A 25,926-nucleotide genomic window follows, 5' to 3' on the forward strand; every position below is an offset into this window, starting at 1 on the left:
CTGTCTCTCTTAGGTCAAGGGAATTTTCTTTTTAATTTCCCAAATACTTACTGTGCTTATGCAAAAAAAAAAAAAAAAAACCCAAAAACCAAAAAAACAAAAAACCCAAATAGCAAAAAAATATCCAAAACAAGAAAAACCTTGCCACACCAGATCCTCTTCCTTTATTTTTTTTCTTTTTCTTTATTTCTTCTTTTAAATTTATGTTTATAGCTTCTAGATGGGGACTCCTCCCCTCTTTCTTTTCTTTTCTTTTCTTTTTTTTTTCATTTTTCAACAGAACCATAGAACATGAATCATTTTGTTCTGCCTCATAAGTTGAGGGAAAAAAAAGTAGATGGTATCAAGGATAAGTAGTTTCATGAACACTGAGTGAAAATAAAAATGAACAGACCTAAATACCTAAACCAAAGTCAACGACAATAGAATCAAGGGATCCAAACTACAACAAGCTAGACCCAAAACAGACCTGTTACAACAACAGTCCAGGGGGCTAAAGGTGGATGTATGGGTTGCATGCTGGGTACAGGGACAGAGGGAGGTCAACACTGGTGATGTTGACTAGTACACTGTCACTATGTACCTTAAATATAAGTGTGAAAGACTTGTAATTCACATTGGTTTCAATTAAAATGGTAAACACACACACACACACATACACACACACACACACACACACACACACACACACACACACACACACACACACACACACACACAAAAACTCCTCTTGGGCCCTGAGAAATATCATGAGCTGTTAATGAGACAAAGAGGTTGAGTGAGCTGTGTCGCTGGCTTAAGGCCAAGCCAGAACAAAAATGGAGGCTACTGGCTCACATTTTAATCAGTCTTTCAGTGATGGTAAGTACTTCATTTTTTAAGAAAAATCCCTTGGGGCCAGAGCAATAGCACAATGGTTGGGTGTTTTTTTTGCACACAACTGACCCCGATGAACCGGGTAGATCCCTGGCATCCATATGGTTCCCTGAGCTCTGCCAGGAGTGATTTCTGGATGCAGATCTAGGAGTAACTTCTGAGTGACATTGGGTATGCCCCCACACACACAAAAAAAAGAAAAGAAAAAAAATCCCTATACTACATCCACCTTGATTCTATAGTGTTCAAACCTTTTAATATCAGTTTTTTTTAAATAAACTTAGGAATTTATATTAACTTGACTATTCCAGAAAGTTAACATCTTTATTATTTTTTTCTTTTTTAAAAGGACTGGAAAGCACCCTCGGGACTCGAACCACCAGAGGTGACTGGTTTTAAAGCAAAGCTCTGTTACTGCGAAGTAGCCGCTGAGCTAAGGTCAGTCCAACATCTTGACTTTTTAATGATATTTACAGTGCTGTGTTTCAGGCAAATAATAATTATATTCTAGAATTATCTTTTCATGTGTTCAATTATCAGTTGATATTTAGAACTGAATTTATGAAGTTTGGTTGAAATCAGAATCTATTAAACTTGATTTTTAAATTATAATCTACCTGCATAATTAATATGTTGGAAAATCAGAGAACCTAGGATATTAATGATATAAATATGGAAATCTTTCAGGGATGCAGTATGGTAAGTAATGAAGGGATAGGGTGGGTCATTGGAGTCTTTTGGATAGACTGAAAGCTCAGTGTTGCTTTGTTTGTTGTTAAAGCAACTTCCTTAAAGTGCTACATGTTTGTGGAATATAAATTAAAACTACCTGCCACAGTGACATTTGGGTAACCTAACCATTTACAAAGACCTGCTACTTAATGAAGTTTTAACCATTACTATATTGGTGCTGGGTTAGTGAAAGGTCTTCATCCATTTAGGAGATGCTACAACAAATTTATTACAGTCTGGGGAGCTTAAATTTCATTTTTTACATTCGTGGAGGCTGGCAGTGTAAGGACAGATGCCTCTCTGGTCTGGTTCTGGGGAGAGTAATTTGAGTTATAAACTATCAAATCTTGCATACATAAGTGGTGGAAAGAAAGTGAGCTTGTGTTCTGGACTCTTTTTAGTTAAGGATGTCAATCCCATTCATGTTAACTCATCCACATGCACACACTCTATATCAAAATAACAAAACCCTATAGATTTTATTCAATGTGTAATTTTAGTGGAGAGGGGTACAGCATTATTTGTCTTAGCATGCTAATCTACTAGATCCCAGAAAGTTTGGTTTGTTTGATTCATTTAAAAAAAATCAAAATTCTTGTGCTAATAGCTGTCATTGACATTTTCCTCCCAAGAAATTAATTTTATATCTTTTTGTAGATGCACACATGTTCATCATAGCACTATTTACAATAGCCAAGATCTGGAAACATATCTTGTTGGTTTCCAGAAACAAACAAATGCCTAGCAACTAATGAGTAGATAAGAAAGTTGAGGTCTGTAGACACAACAGAATACTATTCAGCTATGAGAGAAAATGAAAATTCACAGCTTGTTGCCACTAGAAGAAATTGAAGGGTGTAGTAAAAAGTATAGTGAGCTAGAAAGTAAAAGAAACATGCCAGAGGAGCTTGCTCACATATGGAATATATAAAACAACAAAACAACAACAAAGATATTATTAAAGTGTACAATGGAAACAAATGCTGAGAAAAGGTGTATAGAACTGGAAAAGGAAGAGGTAGGAAGAAGAAGAAATTGATCTTGGGATAAAAGTGAAGAGATATTACAACACTAGTGGACAGATTGGAAGAGTCCTCTACAACTATAAAATGGATTTATAGTACTTTATAAACTGACAATCCATTTCAAGTAATAAAATAAAAATTAAAATATTGAAGGAAAAAACAGTTGAGGTTTGTGGCAATTATGGTTATATAATTCTTTTATTCTATCTGCGTATGCATCTATTACTATGATATATCTATGAAGCTATTAGTATTCTGCTTTAATTAGTAATGTTTTACTGATTCATTAGTGGTTAATGAAGTAAAAAATCCTAAATGCACATTAATTTTATATTTGTATACTATATACTTTTAAAAATTCTTTCAGCAACTATAACATAAAAGACATTTTATAAATTGATAAAAAAATTTTTTTTGTTTTGTTTCTAGGATCACATGAGACAGTGCTCAGGAGTGATCCTGGCTCTGTGCTTAGCGAGATCACTCATTCCTGGTGAGACTAGAAAACCAACCATATGTGATTCTAGAGATCAAACCTGGGTCATTTATGGACAAGAAAACTAATATACCCATTGACCTATCACTCTGCCCAAAGATGAAATTTTTTTAAAAACATTCACATTCAACTTATGTCTTTGCTTTATTATCTGACAAAAAAAATGCTATGTTGCACTAATTCATTCTAAGTTAAATGGAAAGTTCTTACCTATTATCAAAAAACAACTTTGTTTTTCAATTCAGCGCTCATGTCACATTGAAATCTATGTGTTTGTATGAATTAAAATTTTACACTTCAGTTTCAGGGAAATAGCTTAAAGGGCTGATTGTGTGCTAGTCTGCAGGAGGCTCAGGTTCAAGTACCTATACTGTATAGTTCACCTAAGCATCACTGGGAGTTACCCAGGAGTACAGAGCCTGGAATAGTGTCTGAGCCAGGTGTGCTCCCCACTTCTCAAGAAAACTCTAATAAAAAGTAAAATATAGGGACTGAAGCAATAGCATGGTGGATAGGGCATTTTCCTTGCATAAAATCAACCTGCATTCAATCCCCAGCACCCAATATGGTGCCCCAAACACTGCCAGGAGTGATTTATGAGCACCAGACACCATAGGTTGAGGGCCCCAAGCAAAAATAAATACATAAATAAAATTTACATTTCAAATTTCTTAATATAATAAAGCTATAGACAACCAGGTTGCAAGCTTGCACAATTTATTGGTAAATAGAGATGACACTTAGTCAGCAGCTCTGTAATTCAAGTGAACCTCTGGTTTCACATCACAGACAATGCTCAAAATCTGTTTCATCACATCTTCCATGTACTGGCTATAGTTTCCATTCAATTCCTTGATCTTCCCTCGTGTTTGCTCCTCTATTTCTTCTGAGAGATTGCTCTGAGAGCCCATTATCTGCCAAAATGAAACAATTACAATTGATTACACAAAAGGGTATTGACTAATTGCTCAAGTTAAATTTGTTGTAGTCTATATATCAATGAAAATACTAGGATAGATGTGATATATATACTTTATACATACACATATATTATAGAAACCTGTTAACAAAAATGGCTGAATTCTTGTGAAGTATCAGTTCCTTTGTTAGTGCCTGGATAGGCTATTGCCATTGTGATAGGTGGTATTCATAATGCCATTTTGCAAAATGAGGAGCCATTTAGGGAACTTGCCTGAGGATCAAACAATGCAGCAGTGGCCTACTCTGTCCAAAGAACTTGAATGGCTCCATCCTTTAATTACTTATCCTGCTAGCTCCCAAAAGATAATTGAGTAGATAAAAGCAGAAATCTATTTTTCTTGTTAAGAAGTTTCATAATACAGCATTACTTATCAAAACAGTGTATGTAAATTGTTTTCCTTTAAGTCAATTACATCATGTGATATTCTAACAAACCAAAGGAAGATTTTCTAATCGTCATGTCTTTGTGTGTTTGTGTGTGTGTATGGTTGTGTGTGTGTGTGTGTGTGATCCTGTGGTGTTTAGTATTTCAGCACAGGCTGAGCAGTACACATGTGGTCATGAGATTAAACCTGAGCTTCCATATGCAAAGCACTTTGAGTTATTTCCTCAAACCTCTAAAATTAATATCTTAAATCCTGAAAAATTTAGAGGGCACATTGTTGTAAACTATGAGCTATTTTTCTCTGAATCATTTTCAAAATTGTAATTATTAGACATTACTGTAACTCTTATATGGGATTTAAAAAATTTATCTCAATCTTAAGTCTTAAAATTATTTTAATGGAGATAACACAACCACTTGGTGGGAATATTGCATAAATATCAACTAGATTCATAATTATAATGTATGTAGAACAGAGTCTAAAATGTAATAGAATGTAAGAAATACATAAACACAAACCATATAAGTCATTAAAAGTGCTTTAGTTAGGAGCTGGAGTAATAATACTGCATGTAGGACTATTGTATTGAACACAGCTGATCCACATTTAATCCCAGGTATACATATGATCCTTGAGCCAGGAATAACCCCTGAGCATCATTGGTGTGACTCCAAAACCAATAAAATCAATTAATAAAGTAAAATAAAAGATTTTAGTTATACTAAAAAGTTTTAGTTCTACTAAAAATTAAATAAGGTTAACTTTTAAAATATTATTTATTTAACCACAACTTAATGTACAACTAAGTGAAGTGTATCATGCTTTTTATGCCATCTTTGCAACTAGTTGTGTGTTTTATACAACACCTTAATTGAACATTTCAAGTAGTCAGTATCTGTACATGCTCACTATGTGTTAAAGTGGAAGCAGAGAAAATAGTTACTGTAAGGAAGCAGAACTCTGTCAACCAAAAACACGTCTTCAACAAAAAATTAATTTCACAGAAAGGACCCTGAAGGATGGAGGAAGATGTCTATTGAGGAGATATTTACATATAAATGTCTTCCTAAACTCCTCTTAGGCAAAATCTAAGAAAGGGGAAAGTGGAAATTAAATGGACCTACTGTCTGTTTATATAATCTAACAAGCCTTCCTTTTTTTCTTCCCCAAATCCTCTGACTCTAGGATGACATCTGAAATCACATGTAAACTACTCAGCTTGTAACTGTACAAAAGGAATTAAAGATATGTTTAAAATAGGCAAGAATTCCCTCACTTGGGGTACTGAGAATGTTGCCTTTAACTGGTCCTTCCCCCAATGTCTATACAAGGAAGAGAACATATTGGTTAAACTCTCATTCCTCAATTTATATTGATTACCTACCAGTGTGCAAACTGTCCTTTCTGAAAAACAAATATCCTTGTTTTTTTCCCTATATAAGCCAGTCCTCATAAACATACAAACATGGTAGTCTGCTGTCTTGTTGGCTGGTTGCTAATAAAGCTCTTTCTCCATCTCTCACCTTGTTTCTTAATTGATTGACCTCTTAAAGTGGCAATAGAACTAGGCCACTGAGGTTATATTCTCTGTTAGGTCACTGTCATGTACAGAGGATAAATATATATCAGTGACAAGTTTCATCTTCTTTCCTTTGGTTTAGGTTTGAGGCCACACCTGGTGACACACAGGACTTACTTCTGGCTCTATGCTCAGAAATCTGTCCTCAAGGTATCAAGGTATCGTATGGGGTTCTGAGGATTAAACCCATATCTGCCACATGCAAGGCAAGTGCCCTAACCCCTGTGCTATTGCTCAGCCCTCCTTTTACTTTTTTCTTATCATTTTGCCTCATACTTGTTTGATAATTTCTCCAGACTGAATAATCTAGAGGGGTACAGCAGTTTCTTTAGTACCTGGACAGCAGTTAATTTATACTTGTATTCTTAATTATTTTGTTAAAACAACATGATAATTGTATGCATCTAGTTAAAAGAAAGAGGGTGAAAGAGGGTGATTAGCATAGAATCTTTTTTTTAAAATAGGAACGCTTCACGAATTTGCATGTCATCCTTGCGCAGGGGCCATGATAATCTTCTCTGTATTGTTCCAATTTTAGTATATGTGCTGCCGAAGCGAGCACAGCATAGAATCTTAACAGTAAGCAAATATTATTAGTCACTAGTCTTTTTTTTAATATGTTTCTTGAGGGGCTGGAGGGATGGTGCAGAGGTAGGGTGTGTGCTTTGTATGTGGCTGACCCAGGATGGGGTCCCATATAATCCCCCAAACCAGGAGTGATTTCTGAGTGCATAGCCAGAAGTAATCCCTGAGCATCACCGGCTGTGCCCCCCCCCCAAATACACACACACACACACACACACGTGTGTGTGTGTGTGTGTGTGTGTGTGTGTGTGTGTTTTGAATTTTGGCTGTTTTGAGTTTTTGTTTGTATTTGAACCACAGTGATAATGCTCAGGACTTACTCCTGACTCTGTGCTCAGGATTTATTCATGGCTGGCTCTGGGGATCAGATGGAGTGATAGCCATCAAATGCTGGTCAGCAAGCACCCTACCCAATATACTATCTCTCTGGACCATTTTTTCTAATTCATTGACACTTTTAGAAACATTGGACTACCCTTGAAAAAAAAATTCACAATCCATGCTTAAAGCGTATATACCCCTCATATATATTATCCCTCCTCCCCCACATCAGAAATCCTTCTATCCTTTCTTTTTTCGATCACAATCTAATATTCCTCCTATTTAACCCTCTTTACCCTCATTAGGTACCGAGACTGACCTCCTGCCCCAATAAGCCACTACCCAGCTCCCTAAACAAAAGGACACCCTCTCAGCTCCACATCTCGTGCCCTGGCAAGAAACTACAACCAACACTCCTGATGACTCATGCTTTGTGGCCCTTCTTCTCACCCCCACCAAATGTGGACAGTTGCATGCTACCAGATTCAGCTCCAGAAGGACCCCAGCTCAAGGACACTACCTGATCCCTTACTGCTGTAAATCATTTCTCAAACTCAACAAGACCATGGTGTGTTATGAAAATGTGCCCTGGATTTCACCCCCCACAAGAATATCTCAAAAGACTTATGGGAAAGCCTACATTTCCTGTATATGTTTAATACCTCTATAAGAATACCTCTTAGCCTGTTTATTCCCAAATGTAAGATAGTTTTTTACATCACTTTTTAATTACTTTTTTAAACTTTTTTTTATTTATTTCTTCTATTACATATATATATTTTAACTTCACCTCTTTTGTTTCTGCTTGTTATGAAAACCTACAAGAAAAATTCTTGCCTGGGATAAAAGCTCAGGTCAAAATCAGGGCACAAAGATTGTGTAGCCTGTCATTCTTACCCCAAATGCACCAGCAATATAATATGGCACCATTCCTTTTTGCAAATGTATACTAAAAAGGGGAAAATTTTATGTATAGATGCAAGCTCTTATTTACTAGGAATAAGAACTCATACATTTTATAATACAGGGGTGCCTCCATCCTGAACATGTGTCATGTGAACCCAACTTAGACTTCATGTTTCGAACAGCAACCATCCAATCCCAAACCCTAGATCCTAGACATAGAATAGACACAGTTCCCTGCAACAGCACCAGGAATGAAACCCCTCCTGGGAAATTCCTAATACTACTCTAGCACTAACTTGTGCCAGTTTTGATATGACATCCTGACAACGATGAAACTGCAACAGCTTGATCTAAGAGCAGGTTGTCTTATCTCATCACCTAATGGTAAGTTAAAATCAGAAGGCACGTCATCCTTTTATCTGTACAAAAACCAAGATTACTAACTACAGAAGACTGACTTTGACAACCATGACTGGGCAGAACTTCTACTGGGATCAATAAGAAAGACCCTAGACTAGGCTTCTGCCTAAGTACAAATAAGAAATGATCAGACTTAAACACCAAGCCCAAAGTCAACAACAACAGAATCAATATCCATTCTACAACAAGCTATTCACAGAGGGATCCAGTTACACTAGCAGTCTGGGGGGCAAAGGAGGGAGATATGGGATGTATGCTGGGAACAGGGGTGGAGGGAGGACAACACTGGTGGTGGGAGTGCCCCTGATTCATTGTCACTATGTACCTTAAATGTTATTATGAAAGATTTGTTATTCACTTGGTCCACAATAAAAATTAAAAAAATCCAGAATTACATTCTGCATAATTTTATTATTTCTAGCTTTACTTGATATAATTTGAGTTTCCATAGTATTTTCTAGGTAGTATGACTAATCTTACACTGTTCTAATAGGTTTTCCTTGGGAAAAATTCTGTGCTTATAAAAAAAAATCTGCAGGCAGTTTTAATTTAACAACAGTAAGAATTTAAATGAGTTAGTGTCAGTCTATGAAAAATTTGGCCAGGATTTTCTTGTTTGCTAGTATATTGTAAGTACGTTCAGACATTTCCTGGCATATGCTAACCACATATTTGTTAAACTCATTTGACCAAGTGTTTGGGCATTATAAGAAATATATTATTTGTATTCTGCTAGTCTTCTCATCAGAAGTCGCATAGAAGTTTGAGCCACAATATAGATTACAGTGTAATTATTCTGTGATAGGTACTGGTCAAAAGGACTTCTTAATCATTTTCAGAATTTAAATCTGAAGACTGATGTTTATAAACTAATAATGCTTATTAAATCCCAACTCTCAATAAGTGCTTTTTATTTAAGTTGTCCAAATGTTCCTGCTGAAGCAAAGCAGCAGCAAAAGTTCAGGAAACTTTGTTTAGGCAAATCAGTTTGCATTCTTAGTTTGTGCAGCTTTAAGAAAACAATCAAAAGTATTATACAAAAGTATGAAATGCAATTAAAATTCTAGAAATCTTCAATGTACCCAATTGAATCTTGTTTGGGTTCACACTAATCTAATTTTTGCCTGTGTCAACAATAGATTGAATTCTTCAATGCAGTCAAGGAGTTTTTTTTTTCCAGCAGTATTTTCTTCAACTGAAGATGTTTTATTTAGGTAGCAATGGAAGCTAGAAATAAATTAAATTTAGCTAAAATGGTATGTGTTGATGTATAACACATTAGTTATTAAAATAGCTATTTCTGTTGACAAATCATATGTACAAACAAAACAAAACAAATGAACAAAAAAAAAAAAACCCTTGAGGTACAACACTCGGGTCACAGAAAACAGACTCCTTAGGTGTTCTCTGAAACCTCCCACTTGCCCAGGGTTAATGATGTTGTGATTTCAATGCAATGGCAACATGTCAGACATCTGGAGGTCACAGGAGGAAAGAAGAGCTTGCTAATGGCTTTTCAACATGCTTGAAGTAGCCAAGGCCTAAACGTGGTGACCTTTTCTCTGTAAGTGTTTGATCAACTAGCTGTATAATTGGCTCAGTGCTAATTATGAGAGTAATGAGGACTTTTAATTATTCTCCAAAGGTGAGAACAAATATCTTCAACCATATTGGATCTTATGAGATCCTTCTAGAAAAATTATGTTCCAAGAGGCTTAACCCAACCATTTGCTAAGACTGTTGTTTGTTTTGCTTTGCCTGACTTAAAAAATTAAAAATGTAAGCTCTGGGGAGAGTGTACAGATTAGGGTGCATGCCAGACCTGGGTTTGATCCTTAGCTCCTGATGCAGCTTTGGGTATGGTTCAGTACAACTGGGGTAGCCCAGGTGATCTCTGGCATTGCTGGGTTGGAGGAGCTGAGCAGACTTGATCCCTCACATTGAACTGATTTGCTAGTATGGCTGAGTTTCATTAGGATTGTCCTTGGCTCCCTGAGCTCTGTCTGGGAGGCTCCAAAATACCAAACAAAATGTAAATATGTTAGGGTATGAGAGATAACTCTGTGAGCTGGAATTGGGGATCTGCTTTACATATAAGGGCCTGGGTTTGATAATCAGCACAAGATTTCCTACTCACCACTAGCACCAAGCCTTAACCAAGCACTGAGCTCACAGTAACCCCTAAAGGACCATCACATGATCAAGGCTAGCCTCCAAAACAAACAATACCCCCAAATGCATATTACAAAGTTCTAACATAGTATAATACAAGCTTATTGGTGTCAAGAATGATCATTTTCTCAGGACCTAATATGTCATGTTTACAATAGGTCTCCATATATAGAAAAGATAAAGGAACAAAGGAAACACTTTATGCTGATTTTCTGCTTCTTAAGATTAGACCATATTTCAATGTTGAGGGAAAGAAGAGAAAAAAAATAATATAAAAAATTGCCCTTGGGTGCTCATAGTCTAGAGGAAGAGAGGCAACAAGCAACAGACACTTCTTCAAAGAAGAAATACAAATGGCCAAAAGGCACATGAAAAAAGCTTCACATCACTAAAATCAAGGAGATGCAAATCAAAATAACTAGGTACCTTCTCATGCCACAGAGACTGGCACACATCACCAAAAACAAACAAACAAAAAACACAAGAAATAACAGTGCTGACGAAAATGTAGGGAGAGAGGAACTTTCGCTCACTGCTGGTGAAAATGTTGTCTAGTCCAGCCTTTATGAAAATTTATGGTGAGAATACTGTCTATTTCAGTCAAGATAGAGATTCCTCAAAAAACTGGAAATTGAGCTCCCATATGATCCAGCTATACTACTCTTAGGGATATACCCTAGAAACACAAAAACACAATATGAAAATGCCTTCTGCACACCTATATTCATTGCAGCACTATTTACAAGAGCCAGAATCTGGAAACAACCCAGATGCCCGACAACAGATGAGTGACTAAAGAAACTGACATGCATATACACAATGGAATACCATGCAGACGTCGAGAAAGATAAAGTCATGACATTTTCCTATACATAGATGGACATGGAAACTATTTTCTTGAGTGAAATAAGTCAGTTAGAGGGAAAGACATAGAATAGTATCACTCATATGTGGGATTAAAGAAAAATAAAAGATATTACTGTAATAATACCCAGAGACAATAGGAATGAGGGCTAGAAGAACCAGCCCATGAGATGAAGCTTGCCACAAAGAGTGGTGAGTTCAGACAGAGAAATAATTACACTAACAACTATGATGACAATAGTAGTAAGTGAGAGAAATAGAATGTCTGTCTCAAATACAGGCAGGGGATTGGGAAGGAGGGAGTTGGGGGTTATTTTTGGTAGGGAGGTTGCACTGATAAAGGAGGGTACTCTTTTTTATAACTGAAAACTAAATACAAGCATGTTTGTAATTATTTGTTATCATTTATAATCATTTGTAATCATGGTACTTAAATAAAGATATTACAATAAAATTAAAATAAAAAATAAATCTGACTGCTACAATACTAAGTAGAACATTTTTAGAACTGATGAGCAAAAGAGATTATGTAGAGCTAGTTATATGGAGCAGTCTATACTTGTAAGGATTTAGAATTTTATGATTTTTTTTTTTTTTTTTTTTTTTTTTTTTTTTTTTTTTTTTTGGTTTTTGGGTCACACCTGGCAGTGCTCTGGGGTTATTCCTGGCTCCAGGCTCAGAAATTGCTCCTGGCAGGCACAGGGGACCATATGGGGCGCCGGGATTCGAACCGATGACCTCCTGCATGAAAGGCAAACGCCTTACCTCCATGCTATCTCTCCGGCCCTTATGATTTTTTTTAAAAATAGTGACAAGAAGAATTTTGTTTTGCTGATTTTCTCACTTTATTGTAGAAGAACTTTTTAATTTTAATAAATATCCCACTGGAAATAATTTTCCTGTCATAGGATTCAACTTATCTGGTCCAATATAAGCTCCAGGCCTATTTCCACTAAAAGAAAAGCTGTAAATACAGATTTCCAAACTGCCTGAAGTTCATTTTGCAATATCACGAGCTTTTATTTTTATTCTTACAAAGGCAAAAGAAAGGGGACAGAGAGGTGGCACAGTGGTAGGGCATTTGCCTTGCTAGCGGCTGATCTAGGACGGATGACAGTTCAATCCCCTGGTGTCCCATATAGTCTCCAAAGCCAGGAGCAATTTCTGAGTGCATAGTCAGGAATAACCCCTGAGCATCACTGGGTGTGGCCAAAAACAAACAAACAAAAACAACAACAAAACAAAGGAAAAAGAAAATATCAGGTAAACTTTAGTTGTGACTGTGGTATTTAAGAATTTATTTTCATAATATGGAGGAGATGTTAGCTCTAGAAATCTTATGCAGCAATTTTTGGTAAAATTTGGATATATTTTAAGTGCTAGTTTGGGGAAAGCATTTATTTCTATTTTTTCTCAACAATATTGAATGAACCCAACTACTGGAAAAATATTAAAAAAATGCCTCATAATTAGAGCAACAGTAGAGAAGGTGGGTAGTTTGTCTTATACACGGTGTACCTGAGTTCAATTTCTAACATCCCATATGGTTATTTGCACCCCATCAGGTGTGATTTTTGTGTGTAGAGCCAGGAGTAATTCCTGAACACTGCTGGGTGAGACCCCAAATTCCATCCTAACCCAAGAAAGAATGAAAGAATAAAAAAATAAAGGAAGGAAGGAAGGAATAAAGAAGAAAGAAAGGAGGAAGACACATACAAAAGAGAGAAAGAACAAAGGAAAAAATAAAAGGAAAAAGGAAGAATGAAGGAAGAAAAAGCTGAAAAAAGAAAAAATAAAGAAATAATGAACAAAAGAACAAAAGAAAGAGTGAAAAAAGAACAAACAAAAGAAAGAAAATGAAAGAAAGCAAGGAAGGATTGAAGAAGAAAGGAAGAATGAGACAAGAAATAAAAAAAATGTAATAATGAAAAAAGAACAAAGGAAAGAGAAAAAGAGGGGCAGGAGCTATGGTGCAAGCAGTAAGGCGTCCTCCTTGTGCATGATAGCCTAGTACTGACCACAGTTTGATCTCCTGGCATCCCGTATTGTCCCCCAAGCCAGGAGGGATTTCTGAGTTCATAGCCATGAGTAACTCCTGAGTGTCACCGGGTGTGGCTAAAGCCAAAAAAAAAAAGAATATAAAAGAAAAATTAACAAAAGGACAAAAGATAGCAAAGGAAAAAAAGGGAAAGAATTCAAGAAAGAAGAAGGAGAAAGAAAGAAAGAGAAAAAAGAAAGAAAGAAAGAAAGAAAGAAGAAAGAAAGAAAGAAAGAAAGAAAGAGAGAGAGAGAGAAAGAAAGAAAGAAAGAAAGAAAGAAAGAAAGAAAGAAAGAAAGAAAGAAAGAAAGAAAGAAAAAGAAAGAAAGAAAGAAAGAAAGAAAGAAAGAAAGAGAAAGGAAGAAAGAACAGGAGACTACCTATGTTCAATAATCTCTGTATTGGTCATAATCTAAATTGACAAAAAAGACAAAGGAAATTTGTCTTAACAAACCCATTCACAATAGTAAAGCATTTATATGTTTTATTGATTTGGAAGATAAACATTGATAGATAAAAAGAATTTTGTTTTTTTGTTTGAAGGACACACAGAGCCCAGGTCTTAAAACTCATTTTATTTTCAGGGGTCAGTCCAGGAAGCAAAGAGGACAGAAGTAGGACAGCTGGGATGCAAGGCCTGTGATGCAACTGCTGTTATCTAACCCCTGATACTGTTATTTTATGTAGCAAAAAAAAAAAGCCTTTAAGGTGAAAATGTGAAATTTATGATTCTATACTATTTAAGATTTAATATAATATGGTAATACGTAACTGCTGGATGCAGTCTATTTCAGTTTACATTTTGCAATTGACTTCATTAGTATTGTTATTTAACATCAATTTTAGACTAAAAGTGGGCTAAGTTTGACTTACCTTTGACTGTTTCAGTCTAAATTCCTTATCTTTCTGCAGTCTATACTGATCAATTTCTGCCATGGCTTCTTCCTTAGCTTGCTTCAGGCGCTTCACTTTTCCTGAAAGTTAACAGTGTCATAGATGGACAGGTCATTACATGAAATTTCAAAATTGATTTTAAAAATAAAGGTGAGGAGCCGGAGAGATGGCTCTAGAGGTAAGGTGTCTGCCTTGCAAGCACTAGCCAAAGAAGGACCACGGTTCGAGACCCCAGGCATCCCATATGGTCCCCCCAAGCCAGGGGCAATTTCTAAGCGCTTAGCCAGGAATAACCCCTGAGCATCAAATGGGTGTGGCCCCCCCAAAACAAAAATAAAATAAAATAAAATAAAGGTGAGGTCTTCCTTATTTTTCTTTTAATTATTTTAATTATTTTTTAATAATAATTTCTATTTTGACCAAAGTGGATTACAAATCAATCATTCACAATAGTATTTTAGGTACATAGTGACATTGAATCAAGGGAATGACAAACTTCAGTTATTCATAATAGTAAAATTTTCTTCTTTTTTTGCATTTTTATAACGTAAAAATGAAAGTGTTCACACTTTAATGTTTATATAAAATATCTGCCTCCTTAGTCACAGTATCAAATCAATCAAGAAAATGAATTTTAGCTGCTTACAAATTTTACATTTTACTAATGTCTAAAAGACATTATTTGGTTAGATTTTCTGGCCTTTTGTGCTGCCAGGAACCTTTGAGTCCTTGAGACCACACTGCTGGATCCTATTTAATTCTGGCAAATCTCCAAAAGCAATACAATGTGCAACATAGTTGTGATCCAACTGACTCATAATTTTTAAGTGATTTTATTGGGACTTTTCCCTGACCATTCATTTGCTGGCTCTGTCTGATTAAACCCCACATCACATCAAAGTATAAATATATATACATATATATGTATATATATTTTGGAAGTAGCCTTCACTGAAAGGACTTGAAAGTGGTTGTAAAAACGGTTATTTTTAATGGTTAGGGGATTGAGTTAAGTAGCTCTTTTTTTTTTTATTAAGCGCAAAGGTGTAAGCCTTAAGCCAGCAGACAGCCACATAGATGAAAGCTTTAAGCAAGCACAATGCTCTGGATCATTAGCTAACACATGACTGTCTTCTGGACAAGCAGAGTAAATTTGGGGGGGGGTGATAGACTGATATTAATTGGTCCTGTGCCCCACCATCCACCTCCTTCAGGGGGTTAAGCACTAACACTTTGTGATCATTAAAATGATAATGAATCTCAAGTGTATTTAAAATTCTTTTCTTCTCTTAATCTATTGTCTTTCAATTTCAGTTAAAAGCATTTGTTCTTTTGCTCCTTGAATCTTTTTCTTTGATGATATTTCTTAAGCTTTCCTTTATGCAGACTCTAAACTAAGTTACATTCTCATTCAATAGGCAAAAAGCAAATCTTAACATATTTTTTTGTCATCTATGTTTTTCTGGGTCTTTATAGCATTTGAGTTTACATAATTCCTAAATTTCTCCCCCTGTTATATATGAGTTCTGCTCTCCTGGTCATTGTATCAGTGTATAAGATAAAGATAAAGAGCAAAAGTTTATAAGCTCTATCTTTACCCATAAAATTCTAAATCCAGGTGGAGAAATAATACAATAGGAAAGGCTCTTGCCTTGCATTCAGCTAACCAGAAATTAATCCCAGCCCTGCATGTTTCTACTAACACCACCAGAATTTATCCCTGAGTGCAGAAACAGGAGTATATACCAGCTAGGTATTGCCCCCAAACCAAAACAAACAAACAAATAAATTACCATAATTCTGTTGGCAATAAATTTCCTTCTGATGTTCTTTGCATAAAGGAACATTTTTAGCAATATTTACCTTTTTCCTACTTAAGTAATGATCAGTACAGTATTTCCTTCATCTCTATACTTCTAACAAGTTTATGCAAACCAGTCACATCCTACTCATAGAATAATAGGTGCTGCGTTGGTAGACAAAACAATCTCACTTTATTATTATTGTTTATCAACACTTGGGCAAATGTGTCTAAAATGCACTCACATTTTTGAAGTAGTAAAGAATTACAAAACACAAAGATATTGTAGGAAGCATCATCCTCTAACTAGCACATATAAATCTAACTATCACATATAAAACTATTTATTTCAACATTGTGACTTCAGTACATAAAAAGTCACAGTAACAGGAAAAGTTCTATGTGCCCTACCCCTGAGCAGCATCCAGTGCACCACTGAAGAGTTGTATATTAGCTCCATCACCTGGTGACAGGCTCAGAGTGTGGTTGTGGTTTTCTTGGTCATGGCACCAGTCACCTGCTGGTTCTGATTCAATTAAACTGGAGAGTCACCAGGAAATCGCTGCTGGCACAGCAATTTTCTGGGTAGACTCAGCAGCTGCCACTGTGTGAAAACCTGCACATAAGCTACTGCGATAATACAGCAGGACAGACTGGAGTCTCCAGCCCATTGTTTTGTTAGAGGTGAAGCAAAGTCATGCATCAAATCCACTCACCTTAACCTCTAGCTTATTTCTCTGCATAGGAGATTTTCCAATTTTAAAATAGCACCCTTTTCCTGAAGAATGAACAACATGACTCCTGAGATCTAAAGGATTTCAGAGTTTTAGTTCTCAATACTCTCTGTATCAAACATGGGGACATCAGATGGAGATATTTGGTCCTGAGTATCTAACAGGGGAAGGGAACTGACAATCAATCAACTTTCTGATTGAAACAAGTGGTGATCTTAAGAATGCCTCATGATTTTAATTATTCTGATAGAGATAAGTGTGATTCTTATGTATGCATCTAGCATTTATTCAATATTTATTATAAACCTCTCATATCTTATTTTTAGGACTAGGAACTGAGGATAGAGAAGCAAAGATAATATGGTCTTTGCTTCCAGTTGAGTGTACTTAGAAAACTGTAGATGTTGCCCCAACTTCCAAGAGGAAAATTATAAAGTACTTGAAATTATGTTGTGTACTGCTTTGAAAACAGTGTGATATAAATCTAGGCTCTACTGTAAAGATGACAATTAAAGTAACTTCTATGGAAATATCTACCACTGAAAATCTAGAGAACATGTACTTTTCTTTTTTACTATTCCATTAGTTACATCTTATGTTCATAGAGCAAGTAAAAAGTATAATTAGATACAAATATGTAGTGTAGAGACCCAGGAAGTAGATACCAGGTCATCTTGGGAAAAACTACTGAGAAGCAAACCCATGAAATAGAATAGACTTATTAGCTAGGGAATATGGGTGGTCAGTCATTCTAGAAGATTATACAAAATGGCACAATGCTTTCTAAAGTACTGGGGGGACTTCTTATGGATATTATTTCACATTAGTAAAGCCATTACTTATAGACCCATATCTTGTTACACAGATGGATCTACATTCAGCAAGCCACACCTTTATAAGTTGTTAGCTTGGAGGAAAAGGGATCAGAGACAAGAGTTTTGCGTATCTTGATTATAGGTAATTTCAAGACATAGGATAAACTGCCCATTGAGGGCAATTTAATTAAAACTGTGTGAGAATGCAAGGCTAGTGTTCAGAGATAAACTCTTCTTGGCATTTGGTTAGAAGTTTCCAATGTACAGTGTATCCCAGTAATTTATGAGCTTGGAGACACAGAAAACTGGATTGCTGAACTGGTTTTGAGACTTTTTTTTATATAAAAGCTGCAATTTCACTTATTCTTTGAGAGAATTAAGTATACAGTAAGCACTGCTACAATAAGCATTAGGATACTTCATAAAATTGAACAATTCATTTTGCCCTTGAGTTTTCACACTTTGTATAATAGGTCCAAAATCCAGTAGAAAAAGTGCATTAAATTATTGACAAAGAGGTGTAAACGGCTCCTAATCTTTTTTTTTTGGGGGGGGGCACACTCAGTGATGCTCAGGGAGCCATATGGCATGCTGGATAATGAATCCATGTAAACTACTTGAAAGGCAAATGTCCTTATACACTTTACTATCACTTTGGTCCCATAAACTGCTTGTAATACTCCTTAGAAAAACAGATACATGACTGCTGGAAATAGTAAAGAAGCAATGGCATTGATAAAGGGGTCTTCATGCTTTGAAGGTAGGGCCATATATAAACATGAGAAACAGGCTGTGCTGATTACCACACTTAAGGGATTGGAATCAAGATAGTAGTTTAATGGAGAGGACTGATTAGGATCAAATATTAATGGTGAGAAGTGTTTCATAAATTGGGAGAAGAAAAAAATTAGCCAAGGCTAGAAATTTCATGTGTGGTAATCATTATCATGGAAATTTAAGGCACATATTAGAAGAGATCACTGTAAGAAGTGGCTGCAAGATGAGAAGATAAAAATCCAAATAAGTGTCTAAACATAAGAGACTGCAAAGAAGGGAGAAAGATAGCCATAGTGTCATTCAATGACAAATGGAGAAAATGTTAAGGAGATAAGGAGGATTTTGAACTGACATTGGTGATTTTGGCATGAAAAATGTAATGGAGATGTAAAGTCAAAAGTCTGAACTGGACATGGTAGAAAAATAGAATGAAAACAATCCAGATATTGTGAATGTGGCTATTTCTTGGTGACATTTTCACTAACAAAGAGAAATAAAAAAGACAAAAATGGAACTTTTGAGTATATTTGTCAGAGGTGGTTGTGAGTTGAATTGTAACCTCCAAAAAGACAAGTTTAGTAAATGTTATTTAGAAATGGGATTTGAGCAGGAGTAATTAAATGAGTTCAGTTATATTAAAATGGTTCCTAAATCCAATGATTGATCTACATATAGAGAGGAAGAATTGGACACACAGAGACAAAATAAACATTCAGGAAAAAAAAGTCCTGTGATTACAGAAGCAGAGATTACTATGATGTAGTTATATAACAAGGAATGCTGAAATTTGCTGACAATCCTTGACAGACTGGAAAGTCTCTTCAATGCCTCTGAATAAACCAACTTGGATATTATATCATTTTGTCTGAACTCCAGAATATTAAGGTGATGCCTTTCCGCCATTTAAAACCTTTAGATGTCTGATCTCCAGAATATTGAGCTGATTGTTTCTGCCATTTAAAGCCTTTAGCAGTAACTAGTTAGAACAACCTCAGGAAATTGTGCCAGAGGCTTTCAGAGAAACATAAAGGTACCAGTGGAGCAATGCATGCAGAGTCAGAAATCTGAATGTGGTGGGAGAAGTAGGTAACCAAATGAGTGAGCCACCTGGCAAAATTATGCATAACCAATATGGAGATGACCTCAGTTTGCTACAAAAACAAAGGCTAGCTTGGAAATATGTTTAGATCCGATGTTACCAAAAACAATTTTTATTCTGTTCTACCACGTGAAAGAAACAAAATCCTTTATTTTGGAGGAATTGTTAATTTTATGACAAAACCTACCTGGTTCATGGAATGCTATTATTTTTTTCACTTATAACTGAAATAATGTCAAGCAACCTTTTTATTAGACGTTACTGTGATCTCTTGTTTGAAATTACAGGCAATGTCTAGTTTGGAGACTGGTGTAGAACTTTTCTTCTGACTATTTCATATCTTTCTCTAATTCCTGAGTGCTTGTTTTATTTGTTTTGTTTTCTTTCTTTTTGTTCCTGTCACCCACTTATGATATCTTGTTTAAAAAGTAGCCTATGGGCCAGAGCATTAGTGCAATAAGTAAGATGATTGCCTTGCACACAGCCAGCCGAGGTTTGATCTCCAGTATTCCATATGGTCCCCTGAGCACTGCCAGGAGTGATTCCTGAATATAGAGCCAGGAATAACCTCTGAGTGTCATTGGGTGTGGCCTAAAAACAAACAAACAAAAAAGTCTATGTTGTGTTGTGTTAATCCTTCTATAAATATAACCAAATACTATTTACAGATGAAAATGTTTTCTGGTTATTATTTTAATGTTATCTACTCAAGAATATGAAAACTCAATAAACTTTCAAACACCCCATTACTCTGTGAACTATAATGAATTAGGAACTATTTACAAGCCCACAAAACACACAAGGCAGGCCCATAAAGCTCTAGAATAATGACTTGAACTTCATTAGTTTATTAAAAAGCATGTCCTCATGAACCAAAACACCCACTTGCATAGTAAATAATTTATTAAATAAAGGTGCTTGTTTAAATAGTTTGAGCTAAATGCATTTTGGAAGGAAATAGGTTATTAGCTGAATTAAAAATAATATTAATGATTGGCATCATATGGGCCCATGAAAGTTAATCTGATTAGTGTTACCCTGTGTATTTTTAATTAGAAGCTATAACTATTCTTAGTATTTGGATTTTTGCACTGAAGAACCTCATAGAAAATCATCTTCAGAATTCAATAACATTCTATTATTTCTATTATGGTATTTTTTTGACAATACTTTACTAAGCAATAGACAGGCATTCAGAACTGAGACATCCAGCAGCAAATTTTTCCCAGTGATATTTTTAATTATTTATACTTATTAACTTATTTTATTAAAATAATCCATGACATAATAGTGTGAATGTCTCCAATGCAAGACTTTGGAAACTGAAGTACAATAAGATTAAAACAGAACTGCCCAATGTTGTATGGCTAGAAGGAAGCAGGAACTTAATTTATTCTCAGGCAGAACAACTGGAAGAAGTGTTGACCACACTACCTTGGTAGGAAATTCAAGGGGACTGCCTTTCATTGGGCTGACATGGAGAGGGTAACTGCAGTCCATAGTATTGTCAGGTCACTCCCAGAAATATCCGGTGGACCAGGCAGTACCAGGAATCAAACTTTAACTTTTCCCATGCAAATCATCACTCCAGCCTGTTCATCTATTATTGCTGCTGCCTGTTGCATTCATTTTTAATGACACGATGAAATAAATATTTTTCTTATGGAAACCGCAAGAAGTAAAAGATCATATAATTTGGAGAATAGTAAGTCCTTGCTCCTTCTTTTGCACTTAAATGTTTTTTTTTTTTATCTAATCTCATATAAAATTCAATGTCCCAGGCCAAAAACTACAGGGCAAGTGTGAAAGTCTGTTGTGAAAACATAACTTGTTGCAGAACAATAGACAGTCACACACACAAACATACGTTGATTACTGATTTTTTTGTTTCAGTAAAAGACATTAACTTTCACTCTAGAATAATCTAAAATAGTGTCTAACCTACTTATTCTATCTTAATTTAGCCAAACAGAAAGATTTCTTTACACATAAAACTTTGAATAGAAGTCTTAATATCACTTAATCATTATTAGTGAATAGAGGAAAATCTCCAATATTCTCTGTACTCTTTCTAAAAACAATTCAGGTCTTCCCCTTTTGACATACAATTGACATGAATTTATTTAAAAAATAAAACTAGGCTTGAGAGATAGTATGGTACAAGCTGTTTGTCTTGATTGCAGCCAATGCCAGTTTGATCCCTGATACCACCTAAGCACTTGTAGGAGTAAACACTGAGTACACAGCCAGAAATAAATTCTAAAAATTTAAAACTAGGTGTGCAAGAGAGAAAGAGAGGAAAAGGAAAAAAAATGAGTGAAAAGTAAAGAAAAAGAGAAAAAAGAGGAAGAAGAGAAATAATGAAAAAAAAAAGAAATAAAGAAGGAAAGAAAGAAATGAAAGGAAGAAAAATAGGAAAGAAAAAGAAATGAGAATGTTCAACTCTATTTCATTTTTCTATTGCTATATTATAACATACATATATATTACGTATTTTAAAATACTTAGGTATAGTTGTCTGATCTACAAAATGTGTTAGTTATCCATATATCTATATTTTTATTTAAAGGAGATGTGATAAAAGTTTAAAGGTACTAATATAATGTATACCAAAAAAAGCACAATTTAAGGACAAGCTAATTATTTTACTATTCTGCTGCTTCAAATTCCAATTTTCTAACTGCTCATAGTCTGTCTCTTCACCTCCCATCCTAACCTTACCTCTCTGTGTAGCTGGTGAGTGTCTGAAGATCAGTGTGAGTCTTGCCCATTCCATTTGCACAGACTTAACAGCTTTCAGGAGCTTTCCAGCTAAATCAGGTCTACAGCCCCTTACTATAGGCAAAAACCATTTGCACCATATACTGTATGATGTAACAGCTTCATTAACTCGGAGGCAATTTTCTTAATGGAATGTTTTAGTATTTTTGTAACATACTACAGAAATATTGCTGTTATTAATGTATTTTACTTCTAAAATTATCAGCATGTAAATTGCAGGGTTTCCTCTCATATTCCCTTATTCTTTTTTTCGTTTATTAACAGCTCTAGCTAAAACTCTTTACATGTGTCCTTGACATTCAAATAAATGAATATAAAGAAGAGAAACTTCCTACCATGGTGCTCGCTATTGTGATTTACTGGTTCTTATTTTAAATCTCAATTATGGAATAGTTTTAAAGAAGACCAAAAAAATCACACAGAAATTTTAAATTATTGGAACATAAAATTAACATTTTGCATGTTAATCATATACACAATATATATTTTGCCATACTGACTGATGATGAAAAAAGACCTGAGAGTAGTTGACTCCCTAGAATAAAAACAAATAAATTTTACTTTTGTTTTTATCATAAGATCTGGGGTGCGCAGCAGGGGTGTGACTCAGACCCAAAGCATCCCTCTGATGCTGGGTCTGATTCCAGCACTCTTGCATTCTCCCCCCACAAAGGAAATGAAAGAATAATCTGAGGTGAGTTTGGCTTGACTGATTCCACCTCCAAACAACGTGATACATGATTTGAAATGTTTTTGCTAGTGACCTGGAAAACAAAAGATAGTTGGTAAACGCCATTTGAATTATAGGATCATGAAGGTGATCTAAAGCCTCATTTTGTTGTTTCTATAATGAGGAAGCAAAGGTTATCATATCAGCTCTGGAGTTTTAAATGTGGTTAAAGAAATTTGAATAAAGTAGAGAGAGCTGCTTACTGTTTAAACCAGCAGACCTGGGACTTCATTTTTTAAAAATAAGATTATGCTGCCTGCACACCATTTTACAATCACTTGCAACTAGTTGGTTGCAGAAAAAAGAAGTGAGAAGTGGCTAAGTTTGATGTTCAGTTACTTACTCCATTCTTCCCTCTTCTATCACCACCACACACACACAAAGTCTTTTTTTTAACTTAACACCTACATTGTTAAAGGTTCAGAAAATCAATTTATTTTGAATGAGAAAATAATTATACCTGTGTTGGAAAACCTAAATGAATTGGGCAAATGCCTAACTTCTAAATCTTTGCTTATATGAAAATCTCATTTTTCCTACCTCTCATTCAATACATGTAAACAAGCTCTTGTAAGTACTTCATCCAAAAAGAGGTCAGCATCAGTATTAAGCCAGGGCACCTGTATCACTGAACTCTGAATTTAATTGCAGAGACAGGACATTTCATTCACTGCATAGATTATTAGAGATTAAGGTTACTTTATGATGTGATGCAAAATGGAATAGACCAAAACATAAGTATTGGCCCATGGAGCCTATATTTTTTTAAATTTATTTAAACACCTTAATTACATACATGATTGTGTTTGGGTTTCAGTCATGTAAAGAACACCACCCATCACCAGTGCAACATTCCCATCACCAATGTCCCAAGTCTCCCTTCGCCCCACCCGACCCCCGCCTGTACTTTAGACAGGCTCTCCATTTTCCTCATACATTCTCATTATTGGGACAGTTCAAAATGTAGTTATTTCCCTAACTAAACTCATCACTCTTTGTGGTGAGCTTCCTGAGGTGAGCTGGAACTTCCAGCTCTTTTCTCTTTTGTGTCTGAAAATTATTATTACAAGGGTGTCTTTCATTTTTCTTAAAACCCATAGATGAGTGAGACCATTCTGCGTTTTTCTCTCTCTCTCTGACTTATTTCACTCAGCATAATAGATTCCATGTACAATGGAGCCTATATTTGAGCTACAGGTCTACATTAGTTCACTATAAAACTCTGAAAGTGTTATATACGGAAGGTGTTAAGATCTGTGAATGAAGCTCTATTCTAATCCTGCTTCTAAAGCAAGTTGCATACTCCCTAATTATCACTCTCCTCCCTCTTTGCAAAAAACAGAGTTAGTATAGGGATAAATATGGTAAATATTAGGCAAGATGTCTGTACAAAATCATCTTAAGCAAACAAACAACTAAATGTATTTATGACCTTGAATAAATGATGGACTCTGTCTCCTTATTGTATGCCTAAGTGTGTAATAGAAGTGCCTACTTCAAACAGTCTTTGTGAATATCAAAGTGAATAGGAAGGGGTTGGAGTTTACCCTGAACATTCTGTGTGTGAACCTTCAGATGCATGGCTGAACAAAAAGGAAGTTCGAAAATGAGGATACAAAGGACATATTTTAAAATGTTATAAATGAGAAGTGGCCAAGAGAAGAATGCAAATGAGCTATTAACTGTCATTATCCATTTTTTTTTGCAGAAAGAAAAAATTATGATTACAGAGGATTAAAAAAATTGTTTAAACTTAGTCACTAATAGGCAGATTCAATCTAGAAGTTGGCTAATGGTTCCTAACCATTGCACAATACTGAGAAACTGAGGTCATTGCTTGATGGAAGTTGCAGAGACAGGGCTGAAGTCCGGTTTTCCTTAATTTCCAAGACTGTCATCATTCTACTTAGTCAACACTTAAGTCTCTTCATAGCACCTGAGTCAGGAACACCTTCCCCATTGCAGCAATAGAGATTAATTCCCTCACTTAAGACTCATAGGAGTGTGGTAGACCACAGGCTTGAACTGGGATTGACCACCCCCAAAATCTATGCTCATCACTGTTTCTACCTCCTCCACAGTAGGACAAAACCCTCACAGGTGGGGGTGGAATGGAAACTTACTCTTTTTGGCTTCTTCTAGCTTGTCTTTGGCTCTTTTTTCTGCCTGAAGAAGCTGGTGAATCCCTTGAGACTGGCTGGTCATGGTGCGGCTGTTTTAAATTAGGTAGATACTGTGAAATCTGGGAAGCCAAGGTCTATTTATCCTTTTAGAAATGACCACATACCTCAGATTGTTGTGTCAACAGAGCTCTACACACAACTGATTACTCTTAACTGCCTGTTTGGGCCCTCTAGGTGGGTTCCAAGGAGAGTCCAAGGATGGAATCCAGAAAAACAGGTTAAGTCAACACAAGGAAGTGGAGACTTGGTCATTTCTGCCAAGTGTTGCTTTTCTTTATGAAATACAGAGTTTTAATGGATTGTTGAATCTACTTCTAAAAATTATGGGTATAATTTCTTTTCCAAAATCAGCTTCCAGAAAACATTAACCAGTTGACTCAATTTTCCTTTCCAAGTCCTAAGGCCTTTCTTTATGTTTTGTCCATGTTCTTTGTTTGTTTCTTGTGATTCAATTATTGGTACCAAACAAATTTATGACCCTTTTTGGGAAGGAGATTTCCTGGGTTTGTGCACAGAAAATAGGCTATAGATCTATTCTTTTCTTTTTTTAGGTCTCAGGTAACAGATAGAAATAAAAAGAACTCCTGGGGGTATTTTGTGGCTTTCCTGTTATACTATATGCTGGAGTTCCAGGAGATCTCAGTATGGTATATGAAATTAAGGGAAATTAAAACTATAGATTTTGATTTAAAAATATGTCAATGAAATTTAAATTTCTCAATACTATACCA

At 35.5% G+C, this 25,926-nt stretch overlaps 1 protein-coding gene and 1 non-coding gene across 2 annotated transcripts; both read right to left on the bottom strand.

Annotated features, from left to right (window-relative positions):
• Positions 1-3,869: 3,869 nt before the first annotated feature.
• On the bottom strand, positions 3,870-25,217 carry ATP6V1G3 (ATPase H+ transporting V1 subunit G3). The gene is made up of 3 exons (XM_049769746.1): positions 25,136-25,217; positions 14,255-14,355; positions 3,870-4,043 (listed from the first exon to the last, which is right to left on the bottom strand). Exons 1-3 carry the CDS (start codon positions 25,215-25,217, stop codon positions 3,870-3,872), a joined length of 357 nt encoding a protein of 118 aa, XP_049625703.1.
• LOC126005744 (U6 spliceosomal RNA) lies at positions 6,531-6,637 on the bottom strand. The gene has a single exon (XR_007494781.1). It is a non-coding gene; the product is annotated as a U6 spliceosomal RNA (small nuclear RNA).
• Positions 25,218-25,926: the final 709 nt, after the last annotated feature.

Source organism: Suncus etruscus, chromosome 3, assembly GCF_024139225.1.
Source record: "Suncus etruscus isolate mSunEtr1 chromosome 3, mSunEtr1.pri.cur, whole genome shotgun sequence".
In the NCBI taxonomy this organism is placed as follows: domain Eukaryota; kingdom Metazoa; phylum Chordata; class Mammalia; order Eulipotyphla; family Soricidae; genus Suncus; species Suncus etruscus.

Excerpts from the sequence above, each read along its gene's own strand:
- ATP6V1G3 (XM_049769746.1), bottom strand. The coding sequence starts at position 25,217 with ATGACCAGCCAGTCTCAAGGGATTCACCAGCTTCTTCAGGCAGAAAAA. Across the intron at positions 14,356-25,135 it reads GCTAGAAGAAGCCAAAAAGA|GAAAAGTGAAGCGCCTGAAG; the intron begins GTAAGTTTCCAT and ends GTTAACTTTCAG. Across the intron at positions 4,044-14,254 it reads TTAGACTGAAACAGTCAAAG|ATAATGGGCTCTCAGAGCAA; the intron begins GTAAGTCAAACT and ends TCATTTTGGCAG.